Genomic DNA, 11,210 nt, shown 5'->3' with positions numbered 1-11,210 from the left:
TAAAATGCAGTTGGAAGTGATATGTTACAGGAAATACTACTCTATTATTTACGCCGCAAAATTAGTCTCGCTATTTTAAAAATAAAGGCGGATTTAACGGAAAAGAGGGAAATATTCAAGCAGCAAAAATTTTTTTTTTTCAAAACAAGGAATTTGAATGAGTATTATTCCAACAAAAAAATTTCAGTAAATTCCCTAATTAAGTGCTAGAATTATGATGCGTAAAAAGCATAAATAACCAAAATACATTTTAACAAAGCTGTTACAGTTACGAACATTAACTAAAATTCTAACATTCATGAAATTGTTGTAAAGATTGACGAAAAATGCGAAAGATTTGATTGCCTCCCCCCTTTGTTATTTCTAAAGGTGTCTTTCGTTAAACATGAAACCTACCACAGCTGTTGTCTAGCCCTTAAATAATAATTAGGTCAATAAATTGCTAATGTCAGCATTTTTGCTAATGACATTATATTGAACGAACAGTCTTAAGCAACCAGCTTGCCGTTTAAGACCTTGTACCCTTATATCAACTTCAGACCTGACCCCAAACTGCACGTTATTTTTATATAAATCAAGAACATGTACATAATACAGAACGTGGAGGGAGCACTGCCAACATGTATTTCGAATCAAAAGAATATATTATAAACTAACTTGACGCACACATAAAAATATACACGAGTAAATACAAAAAAAGAAAGAATTAGTTTATCAAACAATATTTTATAATTTTTTTTAATAGAAATCTCTTATAGACGACAAGTTCTATTCCAAGAAAATCCAGAAAGAATAAGGTTCACGCAAATTATAAAATCACTGTTTTTGAAAAAGTTTCTTTAAAACTTGTAAACTGCTATTTTGAAAGAAACGCTTCTTTTTGAAATAACAATTTTAGAACAGAAAGCAGCCCGTTAATGATCAAACTGTAACTACATTTTTTTACCCATTAAAAAGCTGATTTTAGAAACTTCAGATATGTTTCTTTGGTCAGCAGAAAATGCCCGGCAAGTTGAAATTAGTGAATATTTTAACTTGCCCATAGACTTTTAATCGTTCCCCAAGTGTAAGGTTGGAGAGCTACTTGTACTCTAATATGTTTTACCGTCAAAAGTCAATTAGCTAGATGCTTGAAATAAATGCTTTGATAAGCTCAAGAAATAGAGGGTGGGGGCGGGGATGAGGGAAAGTGGGCTGGATGTAATGAAGAGGAAGACTTTGAAAGGTTATTTGACACTCTAGAATATGCATAAATTTACCAATACGGTTTAACATGTTTGACATGTCATACGACAGTCTCGTAGATACATTTCTTTATATGCGCCTGTACAATCAGCCAATGCACATAACTCCTCTGGTAATTCGTTAAAGCATGGAGCTAAAATAACGAAGAAAATAAAAATAAGAAGACAAATAATATAAATAATAAGTCCTTTAAAATGAAATACATAAACAGAAAAATAGAGCTAAAGAATGAATAATGTATTTGAATGAGTTTTCTTCAACATATTCTAATATATGAAGAATCGATTTAAAGAGGCAATGAGAGATTCGATTTCCTGTTTGCCTGTTTTTAGTTTCAAAATTTTTTATAAACACATGTTAACTTTTTTGGAACACGAGTACACTTGTGTTTTATTACCTGTAGTCTTGCATAATAATTTCGTTGCACATTCCTATAGTGGACATCTTGTCAATTCAATATCCACCCTACACACCTCTCCGCTTTAACAATCCCTTAACTGACCTATTTATATACCTAATATGCCCTTAACCGGTAAATTTATATTTCCCTGTATCTCCCTAGTTTTTTCTTACTTATGCACAACATGGATGTCCACTCGCAAATTGACATGTTGATACAAAAACATTCATATGCTAATACAAAAATCAACTTGATGTTGTGCTTAAAGAAGCTATAAATGTGAAACACTTTAATAGTGCACCAAAAATGTTTACCACGTTATCAAATTCATGGTGAGGAAAATTTGCGAAAAATTATTTTTTTACAATCCGGGAAAAACGCGAAATTTTGTGCAATTTTAGGCAGTTTCGCGCAACTTTATTTTCGCAGATGACAAAAAAGGTTTTGAAATATCTATCATGAAACAACCGATATTGAAATTAAGTAAAAGTGTATTTAAATATAAACTTTTAAAAAATTCGCGGTTCACAACCCCCACCCCCCCTTAAATCACGCCTTTTTTGCAAAAAACAAAATTTTCTTTTCGCCAAACAATGAAGTAACCCCTATGTATTAGAAAAAATATTTTATTTCACTTCATTGGTTGTAAGAAACAATAAGTTTCGGATTTTCATAAACTGGTCTAGAATTCATATGTAAGTCGAAGACTAACAATTTATTAATTGAATAATATATTTCGAAACCTGAAGTATCATCATCCGAATCCAAAGTTTTATATGCCGAAATGTTATCCAAAATTGACAAAAACAACGCCTGTAAAAAATACTAACTTTCTTTTAAAGCATGAACATTTTCCAGAAGGGCACTTCCGGAGTATTCATTTCCTTGTGGACTGTAGCGACATACAATGTAAATAGTACGAGTCCCTGCTTCATCCCCATATGCACCCCCACATCCAACGCGAGTTGTGGAGCTCCATAGCAACTAAAATCAACAAATTATTTATGTAACTCAAAAAGATAAGACAAAAAGAAAGAAGAACGTCGATTAGAATGAAATGCATTCTATTAAAAACAAACAAAAAACTCTAGCTAGCTAGGTGGGTTGGAAGCCAAAATCTTAAAATTAGTTTGTTAAAAATTATACATTGGCTAAAATTTTATGAAGTATTTTCTAAATGGTAGAAATGTATATAAAACAAATATTTCTTATATACGCAGCATTTAAGAGATATATAGGTCAAAAAGGATATTCATAACGCCAACCGCTACACAGATTGGCCAGATAGAAGACTACATCAAAAATGCGACTCTGTGCTTTTAATTTTAGAAAATAAGTTTATATAATTTAAGGGATTTTGAAAAGCTGAACGGTATCTATATTATAATTTCTTTTCCTACATATCGCTACAATATCGTATACTACTGCAAAGCGACATGGATTATGGACGGTTAATGCATTTTTAATGCACATATAACAGACAATAATTCTACAACAGAAATCTGAAGCTACCTGTGTGACGTGACCAACTATTCTACTGTCAGCTGAATATATCCACATATTATCATCAATATTGAGAAGATCGTATTCAGAGTACCTGGATATTTAAAAAAATAGTAAATAAATTATTAAGAAAATCCTGGGTTCTCAATATTATTATATTGTGCTTTATTTAAGTTTCCGTTAAAACGTCTTCCGTCTGCAGTGATCAACCAACAGGAAAGGTTGACGCGATAGAAACAAATAATTAATATCCAAAAAGGACACTAAAAATTTGTTAAGAATTTCTTCAAATAAAATTTCTATATTGTCTGACGCTATTACACCAACTGAACATAAACAGGTCGTAGTTTCTTTAACTGTATTTGCCTTGTGCTTAAAGTTAATTTACCAAGGCGTTTTGCTATACATTCCGAGGGAACTTCGAAACATTCTATATGGTGTATCCAGAAATTGAATGCATTAGGTCATGAGAAAAATACAAATGACTTTGCATCATTTTTACTTTCACCTTGAATAACTTTGCAAAAAAGTAGAGAGGCTATGCACCCCCTTTCTTTTACAATTTTTTGTGTCAAAGCAAACTGACAACTTAAGCGTGTCCAATATTGAGAAAAGCAGAAGTCGCACTTTACAATTACATATTTAATTACCATTGTCTGACAGCTGGAGCAAGATCATATACAACAGCAGATGATAAGTCGTTTGTCTTTAAAACATAAATATTTTCTCCCTCACCAATGCTGCCAGGATTGCAAGGATGCTTACTCGCGTCCAGATTCTCCTCAAGCATTTTTACAGCACAATCCATTGCATTTTTGGCCAACCAAAAGTCGGAAGAAAGGGGAGGGGTGTCCAGATGTAATGCACGCTTCTCATTATGGAGATTTGATGCTTGGCTTCCTGAAACTAATTTTAGAAATTTGCTGCATACGATTGAAAAGCAATGAAATCTCACTGTTGCATAAGAAGGTTTGTGTTGGTCTATGTTGTTCTCCGTTGTTTAAAAATTTTTTATGGATTATTTTTGAAGGAGTTATGGTATAGCTAGGTAGCTAATAACCCTAGACATATGTTCTTTGACTGTTTTTGGACATGATTTTATGCACAAGGTTTCAGATTAAAAAAGTTAAAAAATTTTCTCACGGAAAGTTTTTTTAAAAGCAATTATATTGCTTATATCGAATGAATTATGTATACAGGAAATATTTCTGCCTTTTTAGCTATTTTGAGATATTCAATATGATATTTAAGATGATTTAAAATGTTGTTTCTCCTCAATGCTCATAAACTTTTGACCACCTTTGAGCAAAAGGGGGGGGGGGCGCAATTCCGCCCCTCTCCTGACGGTTTATTTTTAATAACTCCTTTTTTTTTTTTTTTTTATTATTATTATTATTCATATTTACACAGGTTGACTACGTCAGAATATATACATATCTGGTATCAATGCAGGACCTGTACAAAAATAAATGAAAGTAAAAGCTAAAAATACTATAAAAATTTTGTTTCGAAGAGGCATAGTTAGTAAGTGTAGCACTCTTGGATAAAGACGAGTGATGAGTAAGCAAGTAGGCACGTATCAGGATAAGTCACTGTGAAGGAGAATGGCATAGTTGATCGTAAGTGTGAATGTGTGACTATATATATATTAAAATGTGTCAAAATAATCAAGTAAATAAATAAAATTTTCAGACACTGAGTCAGAAAGAGGCATCAGAATTGTTAAAACACCAACTGAGGTGAAATGCTATGACAGACTACTAAGAAAGCACAAGTTCAGACATCATCATACACAATGATACTGTTTCAAAAGAGGCGTGAGAAGTGATAGAAACACCGATTGAAGTTATGAAAGAAAGACTACCAGGAAAATCATGATTGGCTAGGCACAATACATAAGTCACATATGAATATATATTACCATTCGTGCTTAGAAATATATCGTTTAAAATTGACAAAATATTTTTCATTTCGTACATCCAAGTTCAGTGTATTGAACAATTGTGCACCATAGTAGCTCGTAGTCTTTCGGCCAGCTTCTGTTCTAACTTTTGGTAATCTTATCTGCGACTTGTTACCTCTCGTGTTGATATTATGATTCACCAGCTCGTATTGAATATTGCTAACGTTATCAATTTTATGGAGAATCTTGAAAACATCTGTGACAGCTTTTCTTTTACGTTCGTTTTCAATAGAAATCGAATGTTCTCCAGTATTATGAATGATAGTGTTAGCACGTTTATGAAGTCCTTCAAATTTCATTTTCCAAGAATTACTTTGGTTACAATATACAGGATAACAGTAGTGAAATATTGGTTTGATCAACGCGTTATATATGGAATTAGCTACCACAGGAGAAATCTGATGTCGTAATTTCTTCAATAAGTATATACGAGAGCAAATCTTCTTATACACCTTGCTGTAGTGTTCGTTCAGGTTCAGATGAGAATCTAACGTTATACCAAGATATTCGTAAGTATCAGACTGGCTGATGGTAGTAGATAAAATTTCAACATTACAATCATCCACATTTGACAATCTATTTCCATACATAACAAATTCGGTTTTTCCTTTTTTCATGTTGAGAATAAGACAATTATCTCTAATCCAGGATTGTACAACATCAGCTTCTTTGTTAATAACGGATACAATGTGACGTTCGTTTTTATGAGAGTAGTACAACACTGTGTCATCAGCGTATTTCAAAATAGAGCAGTTCTTTAATCGAAAATGCAAATCATTCAGAAGAATGATGAACAAAAGAGGGCCAAGAATGGATCCCTGTGGAACACCATGAGTGATACTCTCCGTTCTAGAACTGGTACCTTCAAAATTTACTAATTGGGATCTATTGAATAAATAGTCACTTATCCACGATAGCTCATTCTCTGTTATACCGTAGTATGGTAATTTGTGAAGTAAACATGAATGGTGTACGGTGTCAAATGCTTTAGAAAAGTCCATATAAAGTACTCCAGTCTTGTTTCCTTTGTCCATGTTATTACGTATATGGTTGACTAGGTTGGTAACAGCATGCTGTGTGGATCTTTTCTTACGGAAGCCATATTGATAAGGACTGAAGAGGCCGTTCGATTCAAAGTACTGTGATAGTTGATCAGAGGCAATTTTTTCAACTACTTTCGATATCACGTTGAGGACGGATATTGGACGATAATTTGAGAACAAATGTTTTGCTTCTGACTTGTATATAGGTGTTACTTTGGCAGTCTTTTCGATCGTTGGAAAAATGCCAGATTTGAAACTGTGATTAATCAAAAATGATAGCGGTGCTGCTAGTTCCTCAGCTGCATCCTTTATAAGTAAAGCTGGGAGATCGTCAATACCGGAAGCTTTTGATGAATTAATTTCTTTCAACACTTTGATCGTCTCTGAAATTTCAACATGTTGGAATTTGAATGATAAATGTTGCGGATTGACGTTAGTTAGATAAAAGGATCCATTAAATGGCAACCATGTTAAATTCGTGATAGATGGGATGGAATTTACAAGTGTAGATCCTACTGTTGCAAAAAAGTGGCAGAATCCATCAGCTATTAGCTTCTTATCTGTGATAGTTTCATTTCCAATTTTAAATGATCTAGATGCACTTTCATTGTTTTTTACAGGATACGACTTTTTGATTTGCTTCCAGAAGTCTTTCGGGCTGGTACCGTTCTCCCGAAAAAGTGAGCGGATGTGATTTGCTTTTGCTTGTCGAATGAGATACGACACGAGATTTCGCACTCTTCTGTAACTTGACCAGTCATTTTCACTATTTGTACGTTTTGCACAACGGAGATAATAATCACGAGTGTTCATATTCGTTTTAATATCTCTCGACATCCAAGGATTTTGCATACCTCGAATTTTCCTTTCAACTAATGGTGCATGTTTGTTGATAACAATTGTCAAATAATGTTTGAACAAGTTCCATGATGAATTCATATTATCTTCAACAAAGCAATTTTTCCACGGCACATTTCTAAGTTCATCCTTAAAAAGATCCTTGTTAAATTTTGAATAATCACGAGTAAACAATTTACGAGAAGCGTATTTCTTTACATGCATTTTACGTACAATTCCCACAAGGTCGTGGTCACTGATGGAGTTGGCATCAACAAAAGATTTTGATATTTTTGTTGAATCTGTTGTCAAAAAGATATCGATTAACGTTTTACTAATACTTCTCGTTGCTTCTTTTATCATTTGTTTAAAACCATTAGTAGCAAAAATATCTTTTATATCGACATGGTCGTTTGGTTTCAAATAGTTACAATTTAGATCACCGGTAATTAAGCATTCTTTACCTTCATCCGTAACGGTTGTTATCATGTCATTAAGTTTTGCGTCGAAGTTTATGTCGATGTACTTTGAGTTATCAGGGGGTTTATATATTGAACACAATAAAATTGATTTTGTGTTAGGAATAAGAATTTCTATCCAGATACCTTCAATTCCTTCAGTTTCTAGATCATACCGTCGTTGGTAACTTATATCCTCACGAATATACATCAAAACACCGCCATGCGGTCCATTTTTACGGTCTCTACGTTCAACAATATATCCTGGAATGTGAAGTATGGAAGTACTTAATGAAGAGTTCAAGTGTGTCTCTGTAATACAAAAAATCGATACCTGATTTTTCGAGTCTGATAATAATAACTTGATTCTATCCAATTTTTCGAATAAACCATTAACATTTTGATGTATGATTTTCATTCCTCGTTGACTGAGAAACGATATAAATCCAGGATTAAGCGAATGATCGGATTCTAAATCGTTCGCGTCGTGTGTACCACATAAGTTACAAAACAAGCGTTCTTCTCCTTGTTCGTAAACATCTTTAAAAAATTTTAGGTGACAACGATTTGCACAGTTGTGGCATTTGTCAAACTTTTGATTCTTTCGGATAACTTTTGTACAATTTGGGCATGTATATCTCGGTCCGGGACAACTTTCTACGTCTCCAGAAATAATCAGCAACAACGCGATTAAACTCTTTGGTGAATAAGGTCTTGTATCCACATATCTTAACGCTATGCTGCATGGCTATGATACTTACTTAGTTTTAATATTGATCTATTAGACACCTTCATGCCAAATGTTTAGGTCCCATGCCTTTCAGCGGCTTTGTTATTGGCTATTACTCGAAACTACTTCTAAAAATCTTTGTGAAACCCTTATAATGGGGAAAATATAATAACTCTTGTTATTATTATCCTTAGAACTTGAAACTTACAACACAACTTTTTCATCAAGAGGAAACATTTTCCATGTCTTAAACACGTGATTAATTCGATTTCCCGCTTTTTTTGGATTTTACCCAAAAATCGGAAAAACCGGATTTTCGGGCAATTTTTGACAACTTTTCATTTCAGAAACTTCAAACAGAATGTAAAAATTCGCTCTAGAACTAAAATCATTGAGATTTAAGCAGATAGTGCAATTTTGAACAAATTTCAAGCTTTTGAAGACGTCACAGAAAATGTGCTGACGCAAGCAAAAATTTATTGCCACTATTTTGTTTCTTTTGTGACATACTATAAGTATGCCAAGTTTGATTCAATTTGAACAAGCCTATGGAAATTTATTGATGGAGGGGGGGGGGGGGGGGATCCGCCCCCAGGTCATAATATGTTCAAAAAACCCCGGACCGAATAGGGCTAATAGTCACGCCTGTTTATAAGTATGTAGATTTCCTACCGTATTTCAGTAGCGAATAAATGTTTTTCATGAATATAACACTCACCTGTCCATGATTCTGTCACGATTATACAATCTAAACAAAATAAATGGCAAAAAATATATTAAAAAGAGTTAGTTAATATAGCAGACTGAAACAGACTAGAATTCGCCTATCGCTGCTCATGTATATCACATCCTTGGCTAAAAGACAGACAAGTATTGTAAATAGACTAGACTGTAGCCCGTTGATAAATCTAGGGGTTTGCCCGTTCTTTGTATATTACAAGTTGTGTTTCCGTAACAAGAATTTTTTTCTTGCACGCAGACGGAATATGGGTATTATTAATATCGAGATAAACAGATCACTGTCGCTAATTCATTAACACGGAAACTGTAAAAAACTACGAGAAGCTTTATTTTTGATTGTTGTTGGACGCTGGTTAACTGGTTAATAGAATATATCAATGACCACAATAGCAGCTAATTAATTTGCACTTCAATCCACAGGAACATCAATGTCGAAAATCACAAAAAGTGAGAAAACGATTTAATGGCACGTAACTTACCTACAGGGCAGACGAAGAATGTTGATAACAGCGAAACGATAAATGACCTCATCTAAACGTAATAAAAATTATTCTTAAACTACATATATTTTGAAGCAATTACATATTGCTTCATATGAAACATTAAAAAGCATATCACACAAATGTTTTTCTTACATTACCAAGCTGTATTATTGATTCAACTTTTAAAAAAATCTGATTCAAATTCAAATTTACAGTGTTTTACTTTGAACTGTGTAACCGATAAGAACCAATATTATAAAACAAATTTCATGCATATTCAATAGCAAAGCATGTGAAGGGAAAATGCAACTTGTCAAATTTTATTGTAATTGAAGAGGGATTCAGCTAACCTTAGAAGTGAACGCTTTAATAAGCCTCCCGAGGTCATGAAACAGTAATGCCACTTAAGAAAAGACTAAAACATTTTATAACACTTTTTAAAATAGCTGCTCCCAGGACATCTGGGAGTTGATCAAATGAAGTAGTAAAGAAATTCAACAATAAACAAAAGAACTTCATTCCTGTCGATTCAGCTGCTATTAATGATATGCAGCTATCTTGTGGTTTTAAATAAAAAAATCTATAAATAAAAGCAAATGGACCTCTAAAAGGCCGCTTAAATAGGATTAAAATGATTATATCATATGTATTGTGGTAACGTTACACAATGATACAGGCTTTTATTTCCATTATCTTTTTCATGGAGAAAATAAGTACTAGTAAAATACCGAAAAATCCGATGTGGGATTAAAACCGAAAAATCGGGGAAACAGATTCAACAGGTATGTAACTTATAGACATGCTCTCTGAAAACAAAAGGTATTGAAATGTAGCTTATTACAAATATTTCTATTTTAAAACTCCAAAGATTATTATTTGGTTCCCATAGTTATTGTTCATCTTTCTGATCTTACTTAACAAATTTAATCATTCGATTTACATGTGCAACTAAAGTCAACTTTGCTAATCAAGCCGAATCTTTTGATTGAACGCTTTTGCGACACGTTTGAATAACCATTTCTACTAATTTAATAGAACATATTAACCATGCTTTTACCGATGGATTAATTTTTTGTCTGTTATTTAAACGCTTGCCGTCATTTTGCTGTCATCTTGAAACGTCTTTTTTTAAACTAACTTAATTTATTATCTAATTTTCAGCGGGACCTTCTTTTCACTGATTTTTGTTTTTCCTCTAATTTAGTGCGACGAAGGTCGAATTTTCCCCTAATATAGCGCGAGGCGGTAAGATCAGAGAAGTATATTTTGCTATTTTTGTTTGGTATTTACTTTTATTATCTTTATCAATATTTACATTTTTATTTTGGAGAAAGCAGTATAAAAGCAGGGAGCAGGGAGACTTTCTGCCAAATGTTATTACATTTCGACAAACTAAGCGTTGAAGAAAGACAATGGTAAAGCAGTTCAACAAAAAACGAACACTGATGAAAAAAAGGAGCAATAAAAAAAAAGAAGAAGAAAATATATATATATAATATAGTGTATATTCAAAAAAAAAATGTTGTTATTTCTTCTTCTTTAATTTAGTGCGACAAAGGTCGAATTTTTCTTTAATTTTTAGCGCGACAAAAAATTTTGAAAAGAGAATAATTTTTTTCCTCTAATTATTAGCGCCATCCTGAAAATGATTCATTTTTTCGGTCAAGAAATAACGGGACATTCATTTTTTCTGATTGAGAGCTCATCATAATGATGTTCTAGCAAAAATAGTCGCCTGAGATTTTCTATTTTGCTAAATACAGTGAAACTTCCTTATAGCGGACATCCTTTATAGAAGACACCTCTTT

At 33.0% G+C, this 11,210-nt stretch overlaps 1 protein-coding gene across 1 annotated transcript; it reads right to left on the bottom strand.

Annotated features, from left to right (window-relative positions):
• Positions 1–407: 407 nt before the first annotated feature.
• LOC130628639 (uncharacterized) lies at positions 408–10,203 on the bottom strand. Its single transcript, XM_057441621.1, has 9 exons — positions 10,157–10,203; positions 9,837–9,982; positions 9,753–9,805; positions 9,400–9,451; positions 8,898–8,927; positions 3,799–4,054; positions 3,158–3,242; positions 2,476–2,629; positions 408–1,378 (listed from the first exon to the last, which is right to left on the bottom strand). The coding sequence occupies exons 1-9, from the start codon at positions 10,201–10,203 to the stop codon at positions 1,269–1,271; spliced, it is 933 nt and encodes a 310-aa protein (XP_057297604.1). The 3' UTR covers positions 408–1,268.
• Positions 10,204–11,210: the final 1,007 nt, after the last annotated feature.

The sequence above is a fragment of the Hydractinia symbiolongicarpus genome, chromosome 15, assembly GCF_029227915.1.
Source record: "Hydractinia symbiolongicarpus strain clone_291-10 chromosome 15, HSymV2.1, whole genome shotgun sequence".
NCBI classification, from domain to species: Eukaryota; Metazoa; Cnidaria; class Hydrozoa; order Anthoathecata; family Hydractiniidae; genus Hydractinia; species Hydractinia symbiolongicarpus.
This window is presented reverse-complemented; position numbering and strand designations above follow the sequence as displayed.